Here is a 26984-nt window from a genome sequence, read left to right on the forward strand (position 1 = left end):
AGGATGGCTACCCCTGCTTTCTTTTGAGGAATGGTAAATGGTTCTCCAACCTTTTATTTTCAGGTTGTAGGTGTCCTTCTGTCTAAAATGAGTCTCTTGTAGACAGCAAATAGATGGGTCCTGCTTTTTTATCCAGTCTGAAACCCTGCGCCTTTTGATGGGGTCATTAAGCCCATTCACGTTCAGAGTTACTATTGAAAGGTATGAGTTTAGGGCCATCATGATATCTATTCAGTCCTTGTTTTTGTGGATTGTTCCACTGAACTTCTTCTTAAAGGGGAATTTTAAGAGTCCCCCTTAAAATTTCTTGCAGAGCTGGTTTGGAGGTCACATATTCTTTCAGTTCCTGCCTGTCTTGGAAGCTCTTTATCTCTCCTTCCATTTTGAATGAGAGCCTTGCTGGATAAAGTATTCTTGGTTGCATGTTCTTCTCATTTAGGACCCTGAATATATCCTGCCAGCCCTTTCTGGCCTGCCAGGTCTCTTTGGAGAGGTCTGCTGTTACCCTAATACTTCTCCCCATAAAAGTCAGGGATTTCTTGTCTCTTGCTGCTTTAAGGATCTTCTCTTTATCTTTGGAATTTGCAAGCTTAACTATTAAATGTCAGGTGTTGGGGAACCCCAGGTGGCGCAGCGGTTTAGCGCCTGCCTTTGGCCCAGGGCGCGATCCTGGAGACCCGGGATGGAATCCCACATCGGGTTCCCGGTGCATGGAGCCTGCTTCTCCCTCTGCCTGTGTCTCTGCCTCTCTCTCTCTGTGACTATCATAAATAAATAAAAATTTAAAAAAAATTAAAAAAAATAAATGTCAGGTGTTGAACGGTTTTTATTGATTTTAGGGGGGGATCTCTCTATTTTCTGGATCTGAATTCCTGTTTCCCTTCCCAGATTAGGAAAGTTTTCACCTATGATTTGTTCAAATACATATTCTGGCCCTCTGGCCCTTTTGGCGCCCTCGGGAACCCCAATTAAACGTAGCTTTTGCTTCCTCAGGCTGTCGTTTATTTCCCTTAATCTATCTTCATGGTCTTTTAATTGTTTGTCTCTTTTTTCCTCAGTTTCTCTCTTTGCCATCAATTTGTCTTCTATGTCACTCACTTGTTCTTCCACCTCGTTAACCCTCGTCGTTAGGACTTCTAGTTTGGATTGCATCTCATTCAATTGATTTTTAATTTCTGCCTGATTGGATCTAAATTCTGCAGTCATGAAGTCTCTTGAGTCCTTTATGCTTTTTTCTAGAGCCACCAGTAGCTGTATAATAGTGCTTCCGAATTGGCTTTCTGACATTGAATTGTAATCCAGATTTTGTAACTCTGTGGGAGAGAGGACTGTTTCTGAGTCTTTCTTTTGAGGTGAGGTTTTCCTTCTAGTCATTTTGCTCAGTGCAGAGTGGCCAAAAACAAGTTGTATTGGGAAAAGGAGAAAAAGAGAGAAAGAAGGAAAGAAAAGAGAAAAAGAAAAAACAAAAAGGGAAGAAAAAAGAAAAAAGAGAGAAGAAAAAGAGAAAGAAAAAGAAAGGGAAAAAAAGGGTGGGGGAAGCAATCAGAAATAAAAAAAAACAAAAACAAAAACAAAAACAAAAACAAACCACGGGGGAGTATCTTCTGATTCTGTAGACTTTAAATCCCTTGACTTCCCCTGGAAATTGTCCGTCTAGCTGGTCTTCTGGGGGTGGGGACTGTTGTGCTGATTTTCAGGTGTTAGCACTTGGGGGAGCTGCTCTGCCCCTGCCTGGTGCAAGGCTCCATGGGGGTTGTTTGCCCCATGAGGCCCCAGGAGGAACAACCCCAGTGGCGGGGCCAGCTCTGGAGCCCTGGCTTCAGCCTCCGCAATAACTACGGGGCTCTCCGTCCGCAGGGCCTGGAGGCTCCGGGGCGGGGCCGCTGATCTGCTCAGCTCGGGGCAGGAGCCTCCTTGCTGTCCTGGACCCTCCCGGCCTCTGCCTGTCCCGGGGGAGGCCGGATCCTGAGCTGTGTCCCGGCGCCCTGTGCTCCGGGGCCTGCACTGTTGGATTCGCGCTCCCGCCCCGCAGCTCCCTCCCTGGAGCCGCTCCCGAGCCCCTCCGAGCTGCTCCCGGGTCCCGCCGTGCGTGCTGCAGCCCTTAGGGAGCTCGGCGCACTCTCCCGGGGCGCAGGTGTCTGTTAGTGTCCCAGGGAGCCCGAGGGCATCCCCGCCCTCCTGGGTCCTGCTCCAACTCCCTGCAGGCACCTTTTCGCCCGGGAAGGTTGGTGCAGCACCTGCTTCTCCGGGACGGGGCTCTCCTGTCCTGGGGACACTCGCCCCGGCCTCAGCCTGGCTCCTCGCGGGGCCCCTCCCCCTTGGAGGCCTTTTGTTTCTTTATTTCTTTTTCCCCATCTTCCTACCTTGATAGAAGCTGAACTCTTCTCACTGTAGCATTCCAGCTGTTCTCTCTTTAAATCTCAGGCCGAATTCGTAGATTTTCAGGATGATTTGAAGGTTATCTAGGTAATTTGGTGGGGACAGGTGATTTGGGGTCCCTACTCTTCCGCCGTCTTGCCCCTCCCCCAGGCTATTTCTTTAGAAATGCAGGTTCCAAAATGTGAAAGGACTGTTTCAAAGTGCACTTGAGTATATAAATTCAAGGTGTGTATTAAAAACTGTTAAGACTTTGCCAAACTACTGTCCAAAATTATAAGAATTTATAACATCTCTATAAAACAGAAATAGTAGCCACTTATCCATTTTACTTATGCAAATCACCTTTAGACACTTTGGAGTTATGGAAAAATACAAAGAAGTTAAGTAAAAATCACCTAAAGTCTCACAACTCACACGTAACCCAGTATGTTTTGGTAAAAATAACTGAAGTCATCCCTCCTAAAAATACATTCTTTAAGTCTTTAAGGTCCTTTTCCTTTTTTTCTTTTTTTGCTCATTCCCTGTTACCACATGATTTTATAGAACAGAGACACACTATGCATGTGATTTTCTACCCTGCTTTTATGACTTAATATGATACAGAGAGCTTTCCATGTCAATGAATGTATCTATGTGTCAGGGATCAGCAAACATTTTTGTAAAGGAATGGATAATAAATATTTCAGGCCTCTGGGCCATTTGGTTTCTGTTGCAAATACTCTGCCACCATCTTGTGAAAGCAGCCATAGAAATACATCAGTTAGTGGATGTGGATGTATGCCAGTAAAACTTTATAAACAAAAATAGTCAGTGGGCTGGATTTGGTCTGTGAGCCAGAGTTGACCAACCCCTATATGCCATCCTATGTAATAGAAAATTTGTTTATGGATATCATAACGTATTTAATCCCTTATTGATAGATATTGGTTTCCAAATTTTCATTATGTTATAGAGAATGCTATAAGATTGTAAAGACATTTGATTTTTGATATTTTCTTAGAATAGGTGAAATCCTTAATCAAAAAGTATACTCACTTTACATTTAGAATACATTGCTGGACTGCTTTTTAGCAAGACCATACCAATTTATTATTTTATACCTAGTGTATTAGAGTACCAGCTTCCTTAGATTTTGACCAACATTGTACTTTGTCAACCTCTATCTAAAAGAACATCATGCTGTTTATATTTACATTTTTATTTCTTGTGAAGTAAATATATATGTTCATATATATTTTTTTTACTTGGTTATTTTGATTTATACTTTTGTGAACTGCTTCTTTATGATATCTATTTTTCTATTGGGATGTTTACTTTTTCTATTGATTCATAAATGCTATTTACATATCAAGCATAACAACATTATTGGTGATATTAAGTATCACCATGTAGTCTGATTCTTTCAACCTTGTTAATGATTTTTTTTGGCAAACCAATTTCTAAAATATTTTTGTGACCAAATTTATCAGTTTTTGTCTTTCTAGGTAGCCTCTATGTTATGCTTTAAAGGGCCTTTCTCACCTACACCATTATAAAATCTATTTTCCCGTATTTTCTTGGCTCTCCCAAGAGAGAGCCAATATATTGGCTCTCCCACTTAAAAGCCTGGTTCTATATAACCTTGATCCATTTCTCTGTGCATTTTCCCAATTGTAAAGTGGGAGCAATGATTATGTACCTTATTCATTCAATAAAGGTTCATTGAAGACCTACCAAAGTGCTACCGGGCACTTCATAGGAGCCAGGAATATAGTGATGAATAAAATTGACCCAAATCCCTGAAGCAGTAAGGCTCATATTCTTGTGCCTGCATTCACAGGGATTTAATGTACATAAAAGCCTCTGCCATTCTGATTTGCTGGATTCTCAGGCACTTGTGTGCCTTATTCTGTACTCTCTCAGTCTATAGTACCCTTCTTCTTTTCAGTTAAAATTCTCTTCACTCAAGCATGGGCACCTCTACAACAAAAATCTCCATGCTATTCTGAGCACCTCTGAATGTATAGCATTCCTTTCATGCCCCCTACCCTGCCCCCAATACCAACTCCTTGAGAGCATTTGGCTGGATTCAACCTGCCTTGTGGTAATAGTTGCTCCTACAAGTTCACTCTTTTTTTAAAAAAGATATTATTTATTTATTCATGAGAGACACACAGAGAGAGGCAGAGACATAGGCAGAGGGGAAGCAGGCTCCCTGTGAAAAGCCGGATGCAGGACTTGATCCCAGGACCCCAGGATTATGCCCTGAGCCCAAGGCAGATGCTCAACCACTGAACCACCCAGGCGCTCCCTACAAGTTCACTCTTTACTTGTTGGCAGGCTTTCCCAAGGCAGCAGCCATGACATCTTCATGCCTATGGCCTCCCTTCACCTGTTCCAGAGCCTCACTTCCTAGTAGGTCCCCTATTAGGAATTTGTCAATGTCAAAGGTAGCAAGGGAAATATTTGAAAGATTCTCCCTTGCATATTCTACCAGAGAATGTGAATAGTGACCTAAACATGTAATTAACTCATTGTGATTCATGGAAAGATAAAAAACAAAAACAAAAACAAGGGGGTGGGTAATGCAGAGTTTTAACTGAACTGAGATTTCCCTATTTTTCCAGTTCAAGGGAAGAAACAGCAAAGAGGGTTCTGGTTGGAAGAGACCACATGTATGAGGTGGGAGGCATGTGGAAAATCAAGAGCTAAGAGAAGAGCAGTGTAGCTTATGGGAGAGGATTGGCAGGGAGGGGCCGTGTAAGATGTGGGTGCAGAGATGAATGGAGGCATCTCCTGTTGGCTTTGCAAGTCATGGCATTGGGAAGCTTTGCTGGTTTTGGAAAGGGGAGTGATATACCTGACCTAGGTCCCGGTCTGAGGCCACTTTTCTTGCCTCGTAACCTACACACGTCATTAAGCCTCCAGGTCCTTGGACAGGGTGGAAGTCACCCTGCCTCTGTGACTGGGAAGGCTCCAGAAGAACATACCACCAGCTTTGTAAACTGTAGAATCCTAAAAATGGAAGAGATCACCATTAAAATGCAAATGCCTCCAAGGAGAGCCAAGCTACCACAGAGAGAGTAAAGGCATAGGCTCTGGAGCCTGCTAGATTAGGGTCATGGCTCCCCTGTGGTCTGCAGCAAGTGACATAACCTCTCTGGGCATCCATTTCTTTTGTAAAATGAAAACACCACCACTCCCCTCATCAAACTGTTGCGAGGGTTAAACGAGTTGACAGGTGGGAAGAGCTTTGCATACAGAAAGCACTGGAAAAAAATGGTAGTTGTAATAACAAGAGGTCTGATGACAACTTTTCCATCCACCCCTTCCTACTGCAGAGGGGCTTACATTAACATGACAGTGAGAGCAACAGCCAGGGGAGCCTGGGGCTGAGCTACCTGGAGTTTCTGCTTAGCGAAAGGAGGGGGAAGTCACGCAGCAGAGGGAGAGGAGCTCTGGAGAAGTGGGGACCCTGTACTGCCCAGAATGTTCTGTGTGGGAGGACAGAGGGGATCATTCTTCTTTGCTAAAAGAATAGGAAGAGGAAAAATGAACACATCTGTCCCTGTCAATTGTGTCCCAAACACGTGTGTCACGTGCGTAGCTACATGCACAGATGCACACAAAAACAGGTTTACTTTCTGGGCAACATGGGGTTCTTCCTTCACAGAGGATGCTCAGAGACTGCTGTGCTTCTGAATTCCTGGAGCCACTCTGCTCCGTCCACTGGCCTTTCATCCAAACGGATGCACTAGGACCAGGCCCCTGCATTGCAAACTTCGGCCTCTTCCCTCTTTGGTTTACTTTCCCATATTCACTCTAGCAATCACTGGACTTTCAGTGGTTTGAAAAATCACACGGTCGGTATAAACAGTAGTTGGTTTTGCTGGGCTTAAGATAAGGCAGCCACCAAAAGTTCTATTTTCCTAATGAAAACTGGAATTTGAAGGTCCTTTTCTCTCGCTAATTGCAGGTATGAGCATTAAGCCTTTTCAGGATTACAAATACTGGCTCTACTGGTGAGTAATTGCCTACTTTATATTTCAGGGATGTCTTATATTTCAAAGTGACTGTGTAGTTGAATATTTCATAAATTTAGGGAAGGCAAATTATGCCTGCTTTTAGTCGTCTGATTTAGTAATTTAATTTGAAACATATCTGTTCTGTGTTTCAAATGTTTATAGTCTTAGTCTTAGTTTCTAGTCTTAGTTGTTTCTTAACTAGCTGTGTGACCCTGGAAATATCTCAACTTCTTACCTGGAACATAAATAGGGAGTCTAAATGCTTCAACAGTGCTGATGACATGGGACACAGAAGGGGTAAGGAACTGCCCTAGGTGAATGACAACTGAAGGCAAAATGTGATACAGTAGGAGGGAAAAAAAGCAATAAAGGTGTTAGCATAACAATGGACAGAACTGAAACACGGGTGGTAGATTACTACATTTCCAGAAATTGACAAAAATACTGTGATTCTGCAAGTCTCCTTGTTCTTAGGAAATATGCACTGAAGAACTTAAGGCTAAAAGGACATGATGTTTGCAACTTTCAAATGATTCAGAAAAAAAATGTAGATACATATCTGCATATGTGTGTGTGCGTGTGTGCATGCGAATGTGTGTGTGTTGAGATAGAGTGAAAGGAATAAGAGAGAAGGGAAGGAGAACAGGAACGAGAAAGCAAACAGGGCACAATACTAACTAGTAAATCTGGGTAAAGGGGAAAATTCAAGTTCTTTGTAATATATGTGAAATTATCCTATACATTTGAAATTATTTCCAAATAAATAAATGAATAAAAGGGTTGGGCTAAAATTTGTGTAAGTTCCCTTATCCTAAAGCATTATGATTTGAAGAAGAGTGATCGTTGGACCTGTCCTTTATACATTTATGAACAGCAGAAGAGCCGAGCAGGTGGGGTCCAGGAAGGTGCTCCTGTGAGGGCACACTGTTGAATGAGACATTGAACAAACACAGGCAATGAAATTCATTGTCTCCTTTGAAAGACGTGTAACTGGAAAGTCTAGTTCTGAGATACACATCTGCAGTGGTGGCTCAAGGGAGTGGTCCCAGCTTCAACAGAGTCACTCTCACGAGTGACTTCCACTCCTCTGGTGGCTGTGCCAAGGGCACTGCACAGTCCCATAAGGGCATGGAAGCCCACCATGGCACCATTGCACCCATGCTCTGCCCTTGACTTATTCAGAACCCAGGCTCCAGGCCTTATGAGGATGAAAGGTCCTTTGTGTCCCTACTCTTGTTCCTCTCTGATGAGTGCCAGCTAAGAGTACTGCTTGTATGCTTCTAGGTTTGTCTTGTCTTTTATTAAAACTGCTCTCCTTTGATAGCCATTCCAAATAGTTACATGGTCACATCACCCACAGAATTCCTTCTCACCTGAGGCTTCCCAGGGTACTGTTTTTCTATGCCAGTGAGAGTCAAATTATCGAAAGTGAAATCCAATGAACCAGTGGTGGGGAATATAAAGTTACCACCAACATATATACCCTTGGAGGTAAGGAAGTTCCTTATTTGAATATTATTCACAGTTGGACATTTTTTTTGAACATCCAAAACACAGGTCAGTATTAATAATCTTCAAGTACATAGGTAAGGTGGTTGATACAAAGATCTCTTCTACTGCCCTTATGCACTCCTTCTGCAGGGTAGGCACTATGTCTCATTCATCTGGTGTATTCCTCACAACATCTGGCTGCAGTGAGTTCAAGAAATGAAGCAGTGAACCAGCACCACCACCTGTAAGCTTCAGTTGAGACAGAGTGCTCCTTTCTTTCAGCCGATCAGCCTGCACTAAATTGTTAACTGTCCTTGTTGCTTATGGAGGAAATTGTGAAGGGTCAGGGGAGGTGTCTACCTGTCTACCTGAGCTCGGAAGGTCTTTAGTCTAGTGATTTCCTGGAAGTAATATTCAAATAGATACATCCAATAACTCAAAAGAATAGAAGTCATTATTTTAAAAACAACAGTTGGGAATACTGTGTAAAACATATATATATAAGCCCTGAGATTTAAATGCTTTTGGATAAAAATGCAAACAAATTAGGTAACTAGGCAAGTAGATGAAAGTAATTTGGACAAGGCCAATTGGAATTCCTGCCTGATGTTGAGAGAAACGGTGTTATAAAAAACAAAACAAAACATGCAATTGCCACTTGCTGACACTGATTGAGAATTGGCTAAATAAGATTCCTGAAAAAAGCAGAAGGAGAGAAGAGGGGACACAGTTGTATCAACACAAAAGAAACTCATCAGAGAAAAGCAAATATGCTTGAGACTTGGGAAAATGAAAGGAATGCAAAAGAAAGGGAAAGGCCAGAGTAATGTACTGGTTCTGATTCCTTCTCTCAAAGTTTCCAGATAAATTTCAGATGGGTCATTGTTCTCCCTACTCGACCCTTCATCTTACCACAAAATGCTCAACAAAAGCAGTTGTGAGGATGACTAGCTGCCTCCCTGGCACCTCAAAAATGTCTGAATCTTGAAATAGGTCTATCATCTGCATATTGTTTGGTCCGTAGTAAATTCTCCCTAAAACTGAACTAACAAAATATCCTTGAAAAATGAATCTATGCTTTCTCATTTTAGACAGATGGTTGGAGCCAGGCTAACGAGGAACTGACTTTTCCTCTATGACACCACGAGATGACTGTGTAACAGTCAAGCAGATGGGAACACTATTTAAGCCAGGGTAATACACTGCAACGGATTCTTTCAAAAACCATGAAGAATCAATCTCTCAAACTTCCAATAGCTTGGTGAGACTTTCCTCAACCTTCCAAACAATGAAGACTAGTCAACGTCAGCGCAGAAAAATTTTTACCAGCAAAAAAAATTTTTACAGTCAAGTCTGTTAATACTGGTTTATTTGCAATCCAACTCCCCGAGGACAGCAAACAGTGGTATTGGCTGCCCTCTGCAGTGGGCTGGTGAATTCAGTGAAGTATCAAGATCAAGAAAGTGCCAAATGCATGCAACTCATTCTTCTTGAAATCCAGAAATGCTGGCAAGAGAATGCCTTCTTAAATCTAGGATTTTTAGAGCCGAGGGTGTGTGGGAAAGTAACACATCACCCCCACAATCACTCAACCCCAACGATGTTTGGTTGCTTTCTGGGCAAGAGTAAGCTTGCTTGTTGATTTAAGACATCATGGGAATGTCTGAGGTTAACAGCCTCCATTGCTAAATCAAAAGCCAACCACAGCAGCAAAACTGTGAAGCTTCTCAGAGAGCTCCCTGGACTGAGAGCTTCCATGGTGTATGTTTTTAAAATCTGCCCATGAATTCTTTGAAACTACTCCTGTGGAGAAATGGAGTCTAATTTTGCTTCCCTCAACTATGAGCTAGCCTTAGTCACCTGGATCCAATGAAGAAAATGAGGTTGGAAGTGGCATGATGTGACTTCTGCAGGTGAGTTATAAAAGGAGACATAGCATCTGCCTAGCTCTCTTATGAGCTGCTCACCCTTGCAATCCAGCTGCCATACTATGGGGAGGTGAGGCCACATGTAGGTATTCCAGCTGACAGGCCCAGCTAAGGACTCAACCAACAATCAGCATCAAGTAGTTGATTTTATATGTGGAGTGAGGAAGTATTCAAGAATATTTCAACTCTGGCCACATCTGACTAACCACATCAGAGACCCTATGTGAAAACCATCATCTTGCTGAGACCAGTCAACTCCCACAACCATAAGCCATAATAATAATAATCAATAAATGTTGTTGTTTTAAGAGAGAGGTCTGCAAAAAGGCCTGGTGATAAAATCTGGCCTGCAATCAGTTTTTCTACAGCCTGGGAACTCAGCTGGGTTTGGTACATTTTTAAAGGGTTGTAAAAGAAACAAAACAAAGAAAAGAATAATAGGTGACACAGACCATATGTAGCCCTTAAAGCTGAAAATAGCTATTCTATAGCTCTTTATTAAAAAAAAATCTTTGTTCAACACTATCTTAAGCCATTAAGTTTTCAGATGGTTTATAATGTAGCAACAGATAATCAGAACACACAGTGCTTTTGGAATATAAGAGGCTGTCAATTGGCAAATGCTGGATTCATAGCATCATAAAAGTCACACTGAAAAACCACAACTCAACTATTACCTGAATGTCAGTACTTATTCTATCAATAATTACTATTACATTTTCATAAACAAATTTGCTCAAACAAAGCAAAAGTGGGGATAATGTGATTCATCAACCAAGGAGAGTATTTTAACCGTGTCTCAGATTTGATTCTAGATTAAACTTCAAATTCTTGGAGACTTATTAATAACTTTAATAAATGTAGCTGGCATTTGCTGAGTCCTTACTCTGTTCCAGACACTCTTCTAAATTATTTCCTATGTATTGCTTCATTTAAGCCTTGTGACAACAATTATTTTCATTTTACAGATGAGGAAACTGAGACACAGGGCAATGATCCAGCATGTCCAAGATTATACAGGTAGTTAAGTCTAGTGTCAGGATTTGATCTAGGCTTGACTTGCATCCATGAACTTAATCATTACACTCTGCTGCTCCTCTCCAGTAAATGTCTAAAGAAGACATTGGTCTTGGTTGAAAGATGTAGCTGGCTTCCATCGGAAGGGCAGCATCCACTGACTTCTCTGATCAAATTTCCCTGGGGGCATAGTCAAGGGTGCCGTCTACTCACTAGGAGTCAGGTCTGGAAACTGGGTCTTTATCTTTTTCCCCTGAGACTCAGGATCTTTAGCAATACCAACACTACTTTTCTATTGAGAGGATCTGAAACTCTTAGACCAGCCCCAGATAATGGTTCGTTATAAGTTCTTTCTTCCAAAAAACCAAAGATTTCCTCACACTTCATCCAGTTAATCAACACATGGAAAAATTATGTTTGCCAAAGGGATGACTGTCAGAGGAGACAAAATATAGGTTCTTCATTGCCAGCCCTTGGCTAAATGAAATCAACAGGCTGATTAAGAGCCAACCAATATTAAAAGGATATCCAGACCATCATCTAGATGCATGACGATGGAAAATGAAATCAGTATCAGTTTCCTCATCTGTGAAGGAGGAATGATAACACCTATATTTGTGATTAGTTGTTATAGACTGGAGCCAAGATATACAAAGATATACAATCCAGTGTCTGGCATTCAATTAATGGTGGCTACAATCACTGTATCTTTAACATAGAACATGCCTTTCTTTCAAAGAGTTGATGATTGGCCAATGACATTTCAATTAATAACTGGAAAAGCTGTTAAACACAAATAAAGATCCACATTCATGAAACAAGACATAGAGTAAGAGTTGTTGCTTACCCACTGGGTTACACATTTTCCATCTCCTTTTATCATAAGCCTTTTCCATATTGGAAGGTTTTATTTAAATTATTCATAAAAATGGCCCTCTCTTGTTATTTTCTCCAATTGAACTTGGCACAAACAACTGCATATCAGTGTAAGAGAGGGCAACTCTCTGACTTCAATGATGTACCAAGGCCCCCTCAGCACAGTGACCAAAGGCATGGCACAGCCCCTTGTCTACTCACCAGAAGGGAAAGATAATGAGGCGGCTGATGAAAAATATGGTAGAGAAGATGAAAAACAGGGTGTTACAGGTTTGCTTCCATCCGGCATAAGAAAACATCTTAGCAGACTAAAAACAAAGAAAGCAATCACATTCAGATTCGGTGATATTAGAATAAACTTCTTAAATTAAATATTTATAAATGAAATTACATGATGTCTGAGATTTGGTTCAAAATGGTTTGTGTGTAGGGGGTGGTAGGGAGGGGTGAATGAAGAAATTGATGAAATGAGACTGGCTATCCTGACAATTATTCAAGCTGGAGGATGGGCCCACTGGGTCTCTTACGCACTTCTCTTTGTCATATGTTTGAAATTTTCCATAATAGAATTTTTAAAAAAGGTATGTTAAAAATGACTATAATGTTACTGCTGTCCTTCACAGCACTGTAAGTTAGCACAAATGAATGTTAGCATGCATTTTATTGGGGCACTTATTTATTTTCTCCACTTAACTGATTAGAGAGCTGGATTGGAGAAAGGTTGAGATATGAGTGAAGTCCTGGGTTGGGCTGGGCAGGTTGCAATCAAGGCAGCTGGCAGAAGGGGCAGAGTGAGGAGGCCACTCATGGGGCCCTGTCCTGGTTGAAATAAAGTTTCAAGCACTCGATTTTTCCCCATTTACTTTATGCTAATCTACACTGCCCATATAATCTGTATTGAATAAAAGGAATTAAGAAAGTGTTTAATGTGGTATTAGATGGTTAATTGCTGAGAATTCTCTCTTGCATTATCTAGTGGAGCCCAAGACTGAGTGGGAAAGTGTCTGAACTTAGGGGTGGTGGGAGGCGAGTAGGAATTGCTGAGTGTAACTCATCCTTCCAGAAGCATGGCTCAGAACTGGGTGGTTTCAGGACTAAAATTGGTCCAGAAGCTCAAAGCCACTCTAAAACAAGAGAGGCAGCATATTTACACTTCAGGAAGGGTTTACATTGCATCTTCCATACTTTGCCACATTTACCATGGGATAAGAATATGATCAGATTGTGGAGTGGCAGGGGGCCAGAAAGAAACAGCCTCAAATGCTGCCAAGTGGGTGGGAGATGGGTATGGGGAGACAGGCCAGAAGTTCAGCATGACTGGAATGGAGTGGGAGTTGAGAGTCAGAGGCCAGGCGAGTGTGTTTAGCTAGAGATGAGCATAGGCAGGAAGAGAGTGTGCACTCTCTTGTGAGGGCAAAGTAGCATTGCTTGGTGTGAATACACACAGAGCAGATTCTGGGCTGTGCAAGGATGGATATCAGTCACCCTGCTCCTTTGCTAAGCATGAGTCAGGATACTGTTTGAGTGTTGGGTCCTACACCCAAACTTGAACATGTGGAAAACTAGAGGATCAGGAAGATGCATGAACAGTGAGAATGGGGAAAATTAACAAGGCAGGAAACCACAAATGTTGGAGAGGATGTGGAGAAAAGGGAACCCTCTTACACTGTTGGTGGGAATGTGAACTGGTGCAGCCACTCTGGAAAACTGTGTGGAGGTTCCTCAAAGAGTTAAAAATAGACCTGCCCTACGACCCAGCAATTGCACTGCTGGGGATTTACCCCAAAGATACAGATGCAGTGAAACGCCGGGACACCTGCACCCCAATGTTTATAGCAGCAATGTCCACAATAGCCAAACTGTGGAAGGAGCCTCGGTGTCCATCGAAAGATGAATGGATAAAGAAGATGTGGTTTATGTCTACAATGGAATATTACTCAGCCATTAGAAATGACAAATACCCACCATTTGCTTCAACGTGGATGGAACTGGAGGGTATTATGCTGAGTGAAATAAGTCAGTCGGAGAAGGACAAACATTATATGTTCTCATTCATTTGGGGAATATAAATAATAGTAAAAGGGAATAGAAGGGAAGGGAGAAGAAATGTGTGGGAAATATCAGAAAGGGAGACAGAACATGAAGACTCCTAACTCTGGGAAATGAACTAGGGGTGGTGGAAGGGGAGGAGGGGGGAGGGTGGGGTGAATGGGTGACGGGCACTGAGGGGGGGCACTTGACGGGATGAGCACTGGGTGTTATTCTCTATGTTGGCAAATTGAACACAAATAAAAAATAAATTTATTATTTAAAAAAAAAGGGAAGATGCATGAAGAAGGCAGAGTTTCCTTCCCAGTAAAAGTTGTGGATATTGAGCCTGTTTTTCTTTGCAAATAAAAAGCTAAAATATGACCCAGCAACTGTCTTGAGGAATATGAAAGATTAATAGTCACCATCTTTAGGAGGGTCTGAACAGAGGCAAAAGTTGTGCCATGTGTGGGTTCAATGAGAACTTGCCCAAGAAGACAATCACTAAAACCAACTACTCGAGGAATCTGTGGAATAGGCACCCCTGGAGGATATCAGACATAGTCCCTGGGCCACCACATAATGTTGCTTTTTCCAAGTTGGTGGAAGGTACTGGCGTTGCTCACTGAACCTCAGGTTAGATCATGGCTTGTGAATCAGGAATGATTCACGATCATTAACAACACAAGGTTGTTCTTATAGTGTGTCCATGAAGGGACCTCTGAGTCTGGCATTTCATTTCCCTCCTGTTTTTTTTTTTTGTTTGTTTGTTTTGTTTTTCACCTAAAAAGCTCAGAACATTTTCAATCAAACAGTAATGAGCTAAACTTCACAAAATAGCCAAAGGGGTACATAGGACTTCTCATATTTCAGCTGAGGACAGAAAAGAAAGCATTAAGTGATTTGTCCACGTCACCTAGGGAACTGGAATGTGTCAATGATAGGGTGGGAGAAGAGTGGGGAGGGACGACCCAGTGCTTATCCCAGTCCCCACATCTAACTCCCTTTTAACAACACAACAAAGCTGTTTTTATAGTGGACACACACCGAAGGCTAGAGGGGTTAGAAGCCACAGAGTAGCATAAAATTCTTAAGTCATGGCCAATGCAGTCTTAATTTACAGGCAGGATTACTGAGAAATGATCAGAGGAGGAGGTAATTATAATAGATATGGCTACATTCAGACAGCAACACATGGGAAAACTGGCACAATCCTTCTTTTGCTAAACCATTTGCTGCCTGAATAATCCTAACCTTTAGAATGGGATTTACATGTCTAATTGCAATTACACAGAATAAACAAAATTCTCTACACATCTCTACTGATATTTTAACAGTAGCCAGTTGCTTTGAAATGCCTTCAAATGACTTATGGTTACATCTAGAACAGGGTTTATCAAACTACAGTCCAGTCTATGGGCTAAAGCTAGTTACCCCTTAAGGATGGGTTTCACATTTTTAAAGCGGCATGAGAATAGAAAAAAAAAAACAATCAGAGAGAGGAATATATGGCAAGAGATCCTATGTTGCTCACAAAGCTAGATTTACTATCTGGCCCTTCACCCAAAAGTTTGGTGAACCCTGATCTAGAAGAACAAGAGTCTATCAAAGTTAATTTCTTCCATATCAACTTATATTCAACTATAAGGATTGCCTTCAAGAGGCAATCCTGAACATGAAATGGATTAGCATCATTTTCTTCAACTTCTTTATGAATGGAGGTGTTTCAAGTACAAACTAATGGGTTCTGGGAAATGTGACCCTAAGTACAGCAGGAGAGCTGGCAGATAAGAGGATTGTTGGATCACTGCCTCATGGCAAACAGGAACCAATACCTAACAGAAACACATAGAGAAAACAATCTTAATTTGGCTTTGTTTCTCATATTTTGGGTGGCTTGGGACTAGGAAGACTCTTGTATTAATGTCCCCTGCTCCAAAGCATTTGTTCCTTAGAAAATAAATGTCATCTAACTAAACATCAGCTCTCCTTCCTTAAAGCTGGAGGAGCATCAGTGTGGGGCAGTACAAGCATCCAGTGGGTATTCGGCTTTGGCTTAAGTAAATATATGGTACCATCCAACATTAAGAATCCATAATGCCACAACTCCATGTTTTCCTTTTAATAGATTTGAGTTCATTATTTCCTCAAATATCTTACTTCCTGAGCTAGTATCTGCATGCAACTTTTGCAGATGGAATCCCATGGGTTAACATCTCTCGAGTACCATGGAGAAGACTGGAAAATAAAAACTAAAAGTTGTCATTTCTCTAAGTTTGAAGGATCTGAGGGCCTAGAGACATTCTCCGACTCTGGGTATTTTTGGGACAGAGAGGCCTTGCTAAATCACTCACTGACAATTCTTTCTGAAAGAAGTCACAGAAACCCAGGACATGGTATTGTTATTATTTTTTTTAATAGCAAACGTTTACCTCCAGCCAAATGTCAGCCACATCATGCACAATCATCACGAGGGTCCCACTGCGAATATAATTAGCACACCAAGAGAAGCTCATCAGACTAATAGCAGCCAGGTGATGGATGACATGAGCTAGAAAATCCTACATAACGAGAGGAAAATGGAAGCTATTAAATAAATGCACTTATTTCTTAATCACTGGAAAAGCTAACAATAATAATAATATTTTTAAAAAACTGGTAACTTACATCTGAATGTTTTGAAATTTGTAAAATGCTTTCACTTTAATTCTAAACACAGTCCTTGCGAGGGAACTAACACATATTATCCTCACTGATGAAGTCACTTAACTTCAAGACAGTATTGAATAGTTGTCATCTAAGTCCTAACATCTGCTCTTCTTTCTACTATCCCACACAGGATATATGTACACATGTGTGCACATGGGCATATACCCCATATACATACCCACCCATTCCTATGTATATTTACATTCTTCCTTTATCCTCCAATTCCAAAAAGGAAAAAAGACACATATACTACATAACCATTAAAATAAGAGTTACTGTATATAAAACAAGTAATGAATGAAAGTGGAATAAGTAGATTATCAACTCTAGGCTAAAGAAAGCTACCACAATCAAGTATAAAAACTTAAAGGTGTTCTGCAAAGAAAATATGCAAATGGCCAACAAGTACATGAAAAGATACTCAGCCTCATTAGTCATCAGGAAAATGTAAATCAAAACCATCATGAGATACCATTTCATCCCCACTAGGATAGATATAATGAAGATGATGAACAATAACAAGTGTTAGTAAGGACATGGAAAAATTGGAATGTTTATATATTACTGGTAGGAATGTAAAATGGTGCAGCTACTTTGGCAGCTGGCCAAAAGGTTAAATATAGAATTATCATATAGCTCAGCAATTAAACGAGAAAAATAAAAATAAGTCCATGTAAAAACTTGTATATGAACGGTCATATAGCATCATTCCTAAGAGAGAAAAAAATACATCCCAAATAGCCATCATATGATAAATAGATAAATAAAATGCAGTATATCCATTGAATGGACAATTACTTAGCAATAAAAAGGAATGAAGTATTGATAAATGCTTTCACATGAATGAACCTTGAAAACATTATATTAAGTGAAAATACCAGACAAAAAACCCTGTATAATATGATTCAATTTATATGAAATATACAGAGGAGGCAAATCCATAAAGATGGAAAGTAGATTAGTGGTTACCTAGGGCAGGGAAGTTAGAAAAAATGGGGAGTGACTGCAAAAAAGGTATAGGATTTCTTTTGGGGGGGCGGTGATAAAAGGTTCCAATATTGACTGTGGTGATGATTGCACAACTCTGTGGATATACTCAAAATCACTGAATTACACACTTTATTTTTAAAGATTATTTATTTGTTTATTCATGAGAGACAGAGAGAGAGAGAGAGAGAGAGAGAGGCGGAGACATAGGCAGAGGGAGAAGCAGGCTCCATGCAGGGAGCCCTATGTGGGACTCATCCTCAGACTCCAGGATCACGTCCTGAGCCAAAGGCAGGCGCTAAACCTGCCTGGGCTGAACTACCCAGGCATCCCAATTACACACTTTAGATGACTAGATTGTACAGTATACAGACACCTCAATAAAGATGTTTAAAAATAACTTAAAGATTTCAGCTTCCTTGCAGCCAAAGTAAGAGCAAACATGATACTACTTAATAGCCTAACTTATTGAGCACTTACTGCATGCCAGGGAGTGCTTTGTATGGGTTAACTTGCTTAATCCTCACAAGAACCAGAGGAGACAGAAACTATTTTTAGCTCCATTTTACAGATGAGGAAATCAAGTTGAGGGAGGTTAGCCAGCTAGCTTGAGATGTTAGTGAGTGGTGAAGCCAGGGATTCAAACCCAGGCATTCCGACTCCAGTGCCTGTGCTTTACCCACCTTCCAATAGTTTTATGTCTCCAAAGATACGTATTTACAAAATATGTGACATATATTTACATTTAATTTTTGCTAGGTTACCCAATGCACCTGTATATAATAAGAGAAACCAACTACTGAAGAATCAGAGGTAGGAGAAAGACAGGATCATTATAGCAGCAACTCACCTTAGTGTATCTATGAAGACCTTCTAAAAAGTGATTATTTTCCATTTTCTCCCTTGAGAAAATGGCTCAAACAATTAAATTTTTATGTATTCTTAGCCCAGACTAAAGTTAATGACAGTTATTACTGAGTTTTATGGAAAAGGATGTTATTTCTACCAGTTTTTTTTTCTTATACTTACATTCTATAAGTTTTCTTTTAAAATCTCCCATTGACTGCAATCGATTCAGCCTCTTAGTGATGAATAGGGTGCACCATCATGTACTCAAACATCACTTCATCAAGACAGCTTGGTCTTATCTCCTTAATATTGAGCCAGCTTGGTCTTCTCTCCTTAATATCTCCTTAATATTCAACTTAACTTTATTTATCACACAAATTTTGTCACTAACTAACTTTTATAGCATATGAGGTATATGCCAAGTTTATTTATCATTTGATCTGTGTTGCTAACATATATAATGAAATCTTGTGATTGCATTGAGAATCTATATATGGTTTTCTGTATCAGCAAACAGTTCTTAAAATGCCTCACTTTAACTCAGAGGATACTCCTCTTAGCATGCCTGTGGCTCAATTTCCCTGCATCTAAAGCAAAGCTAAGTGTGCCTAAAGCAAAGTTTCCTCATAAAGGCCTTGGATGAATTAAGGACAAAATGCATTCAAAATCTTTGAATATTTCAAAGAATTACCTAAGGTTTGTAATCAACTAAAAGATGTGGCTGCAGAATTAAAACTACTAGCACCTGTACTGAAGAACATCAAATGTCCCAAGCTAAAGAAAGAAACAGATCATATAAAGGAGATTTTTCTTCTTACTGCATATAAGTAGAGTTTCCAAGTTAAAGTGTCAATAAGGTTTTATTGCAAATACATATCGAGGCACAAAAGCATGAGCAAGATTTGCACCATTCTGTGTGCTATAAAATGCAAGAAGGCTATGAACTGAAACTAGCCACACATAAAAATACAATTTAAAGATTAGGATTTGGGGTAGGGAGGTGAAGTTTTTTGAAAAAGTAGATAAAGTAGCTTTGTAAATAAGGTACTTACTTTAGGGTGCCTGGGTGGAGGAGTTGGTTAAGCATCTGACTCTTGGTTTCAGACTCTTGGTTTTGGCTCAAGTCATGTTCTCAGGGTCCTGAGACTGAGCCCCACATCTGCCTCTGTGTTCAGTGCAGTCTGCTTAAGATTCTCTCTCCCTCTCCCTCTGCACCCTGCCACACTGCTTGCTCTCTCACCATCTCACTCTCTCTCTCTCTCAAAGAAATAAAATCTTAAAAAAAAAAAAAGATACTTACCTTCCTCTTGACATCAGAGCCAAGGCTAAATATCAGAGACCAATAAAAACTCATCTCCAAAATGTAGTACCAGTACTGGGACGGCAGCAAGGGCTAAGGAAAATAAGAGTATTCATTACTTCAGTATCACCATATAAATGACTCATTTAAAGGTATTAAACTATTGTTTATACCTATTTATGTTCCAAAGAATTCCCCAATATGATGATGATTTAAGATTTCAACTTCTCTGGGGCACCTGGGTGGGACAGTTGGTTAAGTGTCCAATTCTTAGTTTCAGTTCAGGTCATGATTTCAGGGCCCTGATTTCAGGGTCGTAAGATTGATCCCTGTGTCAGGCTCCATGCTTATCACAGAGTACATTTAAGTTCTCCCTCTCCCTCTGCCCCTCCTCTCTCTCTTTCTCTTCCTTCCTCTCTAAAATCAATAAATAAAACTTTAAAAAAAGATTTTAACTTCTGAGAAGGAATCAAAGATAATATTTCAGGGCATTTTATTTTTGAAAGAGTAGACAAGAATTCTGAAGTCAAGTTAAATATTTTGTTTAAAAGTTAATAAAACTACAATAGGTGTAATTGCCTTGTTTTAGTTGACTGAAAGTTAAATTAGGGAAAACAAATTAAAAAATCATTACTTAAGAATATTGGCAAGTCTGTTCTACTCTTCCCACAGTTTACCTTGTTTTATGTTTCTTGAATACTACTAAAAATCTGATGTCTTAACTTCTCTACTGGTGACAGTTAATAATCAGAATTGGCCTATTCTCAAATGGGGCAGTGATAAAATATATTTGATTATGTAAGACTCTAAAAATATCTTCTGAAAAAAAATTTCTAGATCTAGAGTTTTCCTTAATAATTTTATAGTGTGTGCATGGTTGCTCATTTTCCTTAAGAATTTTATAGTATGTATGTTGGGGGGTGGGGAGTGCTTATTTTAGCTAAGTTGAGATATTATATTACTTGGTGTAATGGATTGTTATATCAAGTGTAATGTTGTTGTTACTTGGTAATTGTTACTTGGTGTAATGACATGTTACATCATGCCTCCAGTGAATTTCACCTTCTGATTTCCAAGTACTGGTATAGGCTTCTCCTACATGATCATGGGATTTGGTCAAGACAGCATAAGAAAACAGGATGCAAGTAGATACTTCATAAGCACCAGGTAAGAAACCTGAGCTATCTTGCTGATAAGAACAAAGTAGAGAATCAAGGTGCCCACTGCCAAGAATATGAATGAGGGCACCAGAGACTTAAGCCATTCCCCTAGCCAGCCTAACAATGGACTAAAAATGCATGCATGAACTCACTTAACACCACATGGGGCAGAAAGAACTACTCAGCTGGGCCTAGTCCAATTTGTAAACCCAAATCATGAGCAAATAAATGGTTATTGTGCTAAGGCATTGCATTAGGGATGATTTGTTATGTATCAACAGATAACTGATATACATGAGTAGTTCAGAGTAAGTTGGAGGTAGAAGAATAAGATTGGAGTTTGGCCTACATAATGCCTAAATATCTTATGGTCTAACCGTCTTTGATTCTTTAATACTGAAGCTAACACATTAAAAGGAATAATTTTCTGGTCAACTGATCATCCTCTATAAGGCCATAAAATAATGAGACAGAGTTTTTGCTTTCTTCTATGTCAAACAACTATGTATGAGACTAACTCTCCTAGTGAGAACATCTAAAAAAGGATCTGAGTAAAATGCATAAAAATATCTCTGTGAAAGCATCAAAGAGCAATTAAGGCATCCAGAACCTGTGAAGCTAAGATTTCAAAGAGAAAAATGCATTAAAAATGAATCCTTTATTTCTAGTGAAACCTTAATCCAAGAAGTTCTACGAACTTAAGAGGGATAAATCCAAAGAAAACCACACCTGTGCATAGCATTAGTCAGCATTTGCCAATTTATAAACAGTATGGAGTCCAGAGACTAAGAAGTGGAAGAAGTTAAATAGGATTTTTGGCAATCTCATGGTGCTAGGCTGCAAACTGGTACTCAGGGCTAGCCAAAGAAAAAGAGTCCTGGTAAACACTGTAATCTTTTATTAAAACCACTAGGAAAACACCCTAGGAATATGAGTAAGTTGTAAATACATCTGCCCTAAAAAAGACTAGAATCCACACTGAATCAGCTCAATCACATATAAAATGAAGGTGATCTGTTCCTACTCTAACTAATAGAAGTGAAAGTAAATCTTCTCAAGAGAAAGATAATATTATCCTGAGCAACTATAATTTTTTAAATACAATATCTATTATTCAATCAAAAGTTATCAAGAATAAGGAGACAAGAATAAGACAATAGATGCATAGATGATGAAGACATTGGATTCATCAGAATTGGACTTTAAAATAACTTTAAGTACTTGGTTAAAATGTGGAAAATTTCAGTAGAGAACTGGAATCCATTAAAAAAAGAGCTAAATGAAAATTTGAGAAGTGACAAACATAGTAACTAAAATTTAGAACACAAAAGATGTATTTAACAGCAATTTAGACACTGCTGATAAAGGCACCAACAAACTAGAAGACATGAAAATAGAATATATCCAGATCTGTAAAGGCTCTGAGATTTTACCCCACTTGCAAGAGAGCTTGCCACAGTTTCATGGGTGCTGATTGAAGATATGAGACTCCTGGGTTAGAGATAAAGGATGCTGTATTATTTGCAGTAATAGTAGTTGTCAGAGTATCAATATTTGGGACAGGTTTTCCATCTTTACTCATACAGGGGTAAGCAAAAAGGGTGAGCTGATATCTGCACATTCAATGAGTTGTATTACAAGAGAGGAACTCTGATCTAGGAAACCTGAATCTTTCATAACAGATAGTAATATGCCTACCCTTTGCTACGGAAGGAGACACTTCTATCTTCCAAGGTTGTCTGCTATACAAATATCCTTTAAAAAGATAGTACAGAACAAAAGGCAGGCAGTGCTTCACTTCAAAAGACATGTAAAAATGCAAGAAATCCACGGAGAATTGGGAGATAATTCTAAAGCTCAGAGAAGCAAGAGAATGGAAGATATTAGAAAAAGCATAAGAGACATATGGGGCCTTAGTGTAAATGTCTAGCATATTAGCACATCTATAATTGAAATTCCAGGAAGAGAAGAGAAGAAAGAGAGAAAGAAACAAAAGCAATGGCTGAGAATTTTCTAAAACTGACTGAAGATATCACGCCACAGATTTAAGAAGTTCTATGGCCCTTAGGCAGGATAGATTCAAAGAAAACCACATTTATGAATATCATAATAAAACTTAAAAGACAAAGACAAGATACTTAAATCAGTCAGAGAAAAAAAATATATTCTGTTCAAGGTAGCAAAAATAAGACTGACAACTGAATTCTTAAAGAAAGCAATAGGATCCAGAAGGCAAGGGAATGCCATTTTCAAAGTGCTAAAGGAAAATCATTGATGATCTAGAATTCTATACTCAACAAAAAATATCCTTTAAAAAATGAAAGCAAAGTGGTAACATTTCAGAAAAGCAAACCCCAAAGGACTTCTTCAGCCAGAAGGATAATCATCCCAGATGGAAGCCTGGAAAAGCAAGATACAAGGTAGAAGATGGAGAGGGCAATTTGAATGATTTACAAAACAATAATAGCAATAATTTGTAGGGTTTTAAATATTTGAAGGAGGGGGATGCCTGGGTGACTCAGCAGTTGAGCATCTGCCTTTGGCTCAGGTTATGATCCCAGGGTCCTGGGATCAAGTCCCCCATCAGGCTCTCTGTGGGAAGCCTACTTCTCCCTCTGCCTATGTTTCTGACTCTCTCTCTCTCTGTCTCTCATGAATAAATAAATAAAATCTTTTAAAAAATAAATATTTGAAGGAGGAACTAAGAGGAGAGTATATGAAGAATTCTATGAAGAATTCTAATGACTTTATAGTGAATGGAAAAAAGTAAGAGCACTAATTTTTATTAGACTCCAATAATTCAAAAATACATATGGTAATCCCTAGGATAATTATTAAAAGAACAAAAGGATGACTAAATGAGAAGCTAACATAAAGGAAGACACAGAATAATATGTTTTTAAAAACTTGACTGTCCCACAGAAAAGTAAGAAGAGAGTACAAGGAAATGCATCAGGTATTACAAATAGAAAATAAATAGTAAGACAGTAGGTTTAAACTCAAACATGTAATTGCATTAACTGTAAACAGACTAAAGTGCTAAAGACACAAGTGGTAGGTTAATAGGGAATAAGGATGCATAAGCTCTGGTGGAGAAAGAGCCAAAGGACTGCACAGATATGGACAGAGAGTAGGATTCAGACCCACTCAGGAGACAATTTGAAGGCCCCACAGTGAAGTAAGGGAGGACTGTATCAAAGGGGACTTACCTGCCTGGGGTAGCCATTCCATACCTCCCAGAGGTCATATACCCAAGGTTTCTGAAAAAACAAGGAGCCAAGAGAGAAAAGATGAATTTATTGGAGTCAAAAGCTGGTTTCAACAGAAAACATAAGCTCTTCCTGATGTCACTGATGTGGCCACACACGTACAGTAAGACTGTTGCTCCTGCTATACTGCTCTCTCTCTGTGTGTAGGTATTTATATATGTTCTCATACAACATGCCTGTGATGCTCATGACTTCTAGTGAATCTGGGACCACACATGGTTGAAATTATTCAAACAAGTGAAACTTCTAATGATATGATTCCTGAACCAATCAGACTACTTTTCCTATAGCAATAAAAATATCTTAAGAGAAATCTTGAGAGAGTCTTGAGCAAAATCTCTAAAAGCTGGTTATCCTTTTTATTTCTGTGAACAACTTACTATGAAGTTTATACATCATGTAATGAGGTAATCATTTAGTAATTATTTAAACAGACAATGCAAAGGTAGTATCATAAGGAAAGATTACTGATGAATGAGTCTTGATGGGTCTTGATGGAACAGGTGTCTTGATGGAATCTTGATGGAACAGATGGTATTTCACATGAGACTGGATGGGATTTGGCAGGTGGAGATAGAGGTGGGAAGGGCAGAAAGGAAGACCTTTCTGGCAGGGGGTATAAGGTATGCTAAAATCCAAAAGTGAGGATGTACCAGGTATGTTCAGTGGATTGTCAGTAGTCAGGGTAGTTGGTACATGGGTGTTGTGAGAGGAAATAGGGAGAGACTAGGTTTCAAACCTTTGTTTGCAAATTCAATGCTTAACAAAGTTTTCGAAAGATAGACTGGGGAGTTATGACTTCTTTTAGGCATTAGTGTGATTTTAAAGGCATGAAAGTTGGTTAACTTATTGAGAATATTATTTCATAAGGAATTCACATGCAAAGATTTTTAAAATTAAAGCCAAATTCCAGTCAAAGAATATCAAAGAGACAACTTACATCATAAAGAAATACAATTCCAGCAACAGTAATCATTAAGTAAAATGCAAATCGCCAGCTGCCAAAAGAAAGAAAAATCTTGTAAAGGTGATTGACATCTGAGGAGAAATACATTTGGTATGACAGAGTTTGGAAAGAATGCACAGGAAAATCTAATTTGATATCCTGAGTCTGCCACTTGTTAGATGGCTGTAACTGTAGGGAAGTCACTTAACCTTGGAAAGCCTTAATTTTCTTCATCTATGAAATGGGAATGACAAAACTTACCTCAAAATGTAAAAAGAATTGAAGCTAGTTTGTGAAAAGTATTAATCACAGTGCCTGGTATGAAGCAAGCAAAATAAGTGGGTGCTATTATTACTACTGTTCATGTTATGCCTAGCACACAATAGACAAAGCTCCTGACACACAATAGACAGTGGTTTGACGTTAGTATTAATCAAGTCATTTCTTTTATCCCTATTTAGGTCCCAGTGAAAGGTTTCAAGTGGACAGTTTAGTCTTGTCTCTGAAAAGGAGATTTTGAAAAAAAAAATCTTTTTCCCATGTATGGAGAAAGATCTATAGACTAAGAGACTTAAAAGACATACCAATCAACTGTACTGCATGGGTTTTATTAAGATCTTGATTCAAACAAACAAACTATAAAGAAAATTACAAGTTAATCAAGGAAATATGAACATTGATTGAATATTTACTATTATTAAATTTTTTTTAAAGATTTCATTTATTTATTTTAGAGAGAGAGAGAGAGAAAGAGACCTTGGGCACAAGTGAGGGAAGGAAGGTGCAAAAGAGGAGAGAGAGGGACAAGCAGACTCCATGCTGAGTGTGAAGCCCAACACCAGGCTTGATCTCACGACCCTGAGACCATGGCCTGAGCAGAAATCAAGAGTTGGCTTTCTTAATTGACTAAGCCACCCAGGTATCTGTTATTAAAATTTTTTTTAAGGTATGATACTGGCTTTGCAATTTTGCTTAAAAGAGAGTTCTTATCTCTTAGAGATACATACTAAAATATTTACAATTAAATCATAAAATGTCTGATATTTATGTCAAAAGTAATCTATAATACTTGGGTGAAGGTAGTCAAAAGGAACACACTTTCAGTTATAAGATAAATAAGTATGGGGGATGTGATGGGTACATAACACACAGAGTTCATCATACCAGTTTTTCTACTTTTGCATATGTTTATAACTTTGCAAAGTAAAGTTTCAAAAATTACTGCTATTTTATTTCATGATTGCTGAAGCAACAATAATATTAAACATAATATTTGTTGGGGCACCTGGGTGGCTTAGTTGGTTAAGCATCTGCCTTCAGCTCAGGTCATGATCTAAGGGTCCTGGAGTTCAACCCCCAGTCTGGCTTTCTGCTCAATGGGGAGTCTGCTTCCCTCTCCCCCCTGCTCGTACTTTCTCAAATAAACAAAATCTTAAAATAATAATAATGATAAAAATAATAAGATTATTTGTTCCTCATTCTTGTAATTATGCCTTGGAGCGGTTTCCTCAACATGCCTGTAAGCTAAGTAAGAAAGAGGAAGGCAGACACATGCCCATTTTGTAGATGAAAAATCAGGCTCATTAAACGCAAGACCATTTCCCCAGCTCACACAGCTAAGCAGTAACATAGCTAAGGCTGAAGTACAAATCTCTGGACTTTGAATCGAGTGGTGCTTCCTGAACATTATCATTGTGTATAGGCTTAATGACAGTCTTTCTTCACGGCTTGTTTTGATAGAGAAAAAAAAATAGGGCTCCAGTATTCAGAAATTTGAATCATAAAAATACTCAAAGAGGGATCCCTGGGTGGCGCAGCGGTTTGGCGCCTGCCTTTGGCCCAGGGCGCGATCCTGGAGACCCGGGATCGAATCCCACATCAGGCTCCCGATGCATGGAGCCTGCTTCTCCCTCTGCCTGTGTCTCTGCCTCTTTCTCTCTGTGACTATCATAAATAAATAAATAAAAATTTAAAAAAAGAAATTAAAAAAAATACTCAAAGAGCATTTTATGAAACGAGCCAGTTGAGACCTGTCCATATT

General features: G+C 39.4%; 1 protein-coding gene across 3 annotated transcripts in view; it reads right to left on the minus strand.

Annotated features, from left to right (window-relative positions):
* Positions 1-26984, minus strand: part of CERS3 (ceramide synthase 3) — a 109660-nt gene that overhangs the window by 36253 nt on the left and 46423 nt on the right. For all 3 annotated transcript variants that reach the window (XM_055326100.1, XM_055326102.1, XM_055326101.1), the window contains 5 exons: positions 24938-24995; positions 23938-23988; positions 19569-19661; positions 16156-16284; positions 11897-12003 (listed from right to left, as the gene is read on the minus strand). In XM_055326100.1, the coding sequence (XP_055182075.1) occupies positions 11897-12003; positions 16156-16284; positions 19569-19661; positions 23938-23988; positions 24938-24995 (438 nt within the window). The remainder of the gene's footprint in view (positions 1-11896; positions 12004-16155; positions 16285-19568; positions 19662-23937; positions 23989-24937; positions 24996-26984) is intronic.

The sequence above is a fragment of the Nyctereutes procyonoides genome, unplaced genomic scaffold (assembly GCF_905146905.1).
Source record: "Nyctereutes procyonoides isolate TBG_1078 unplaced genomic scaffold, NYPRO_anot_genome, whole genome shotgun sequence".
Lineage (NCBI taxonomy): Eukaryota > Metazoa > Chordata > Mammalia > Carnivora > Canidae > Nyctereutes > Nyctereutes procyonoides.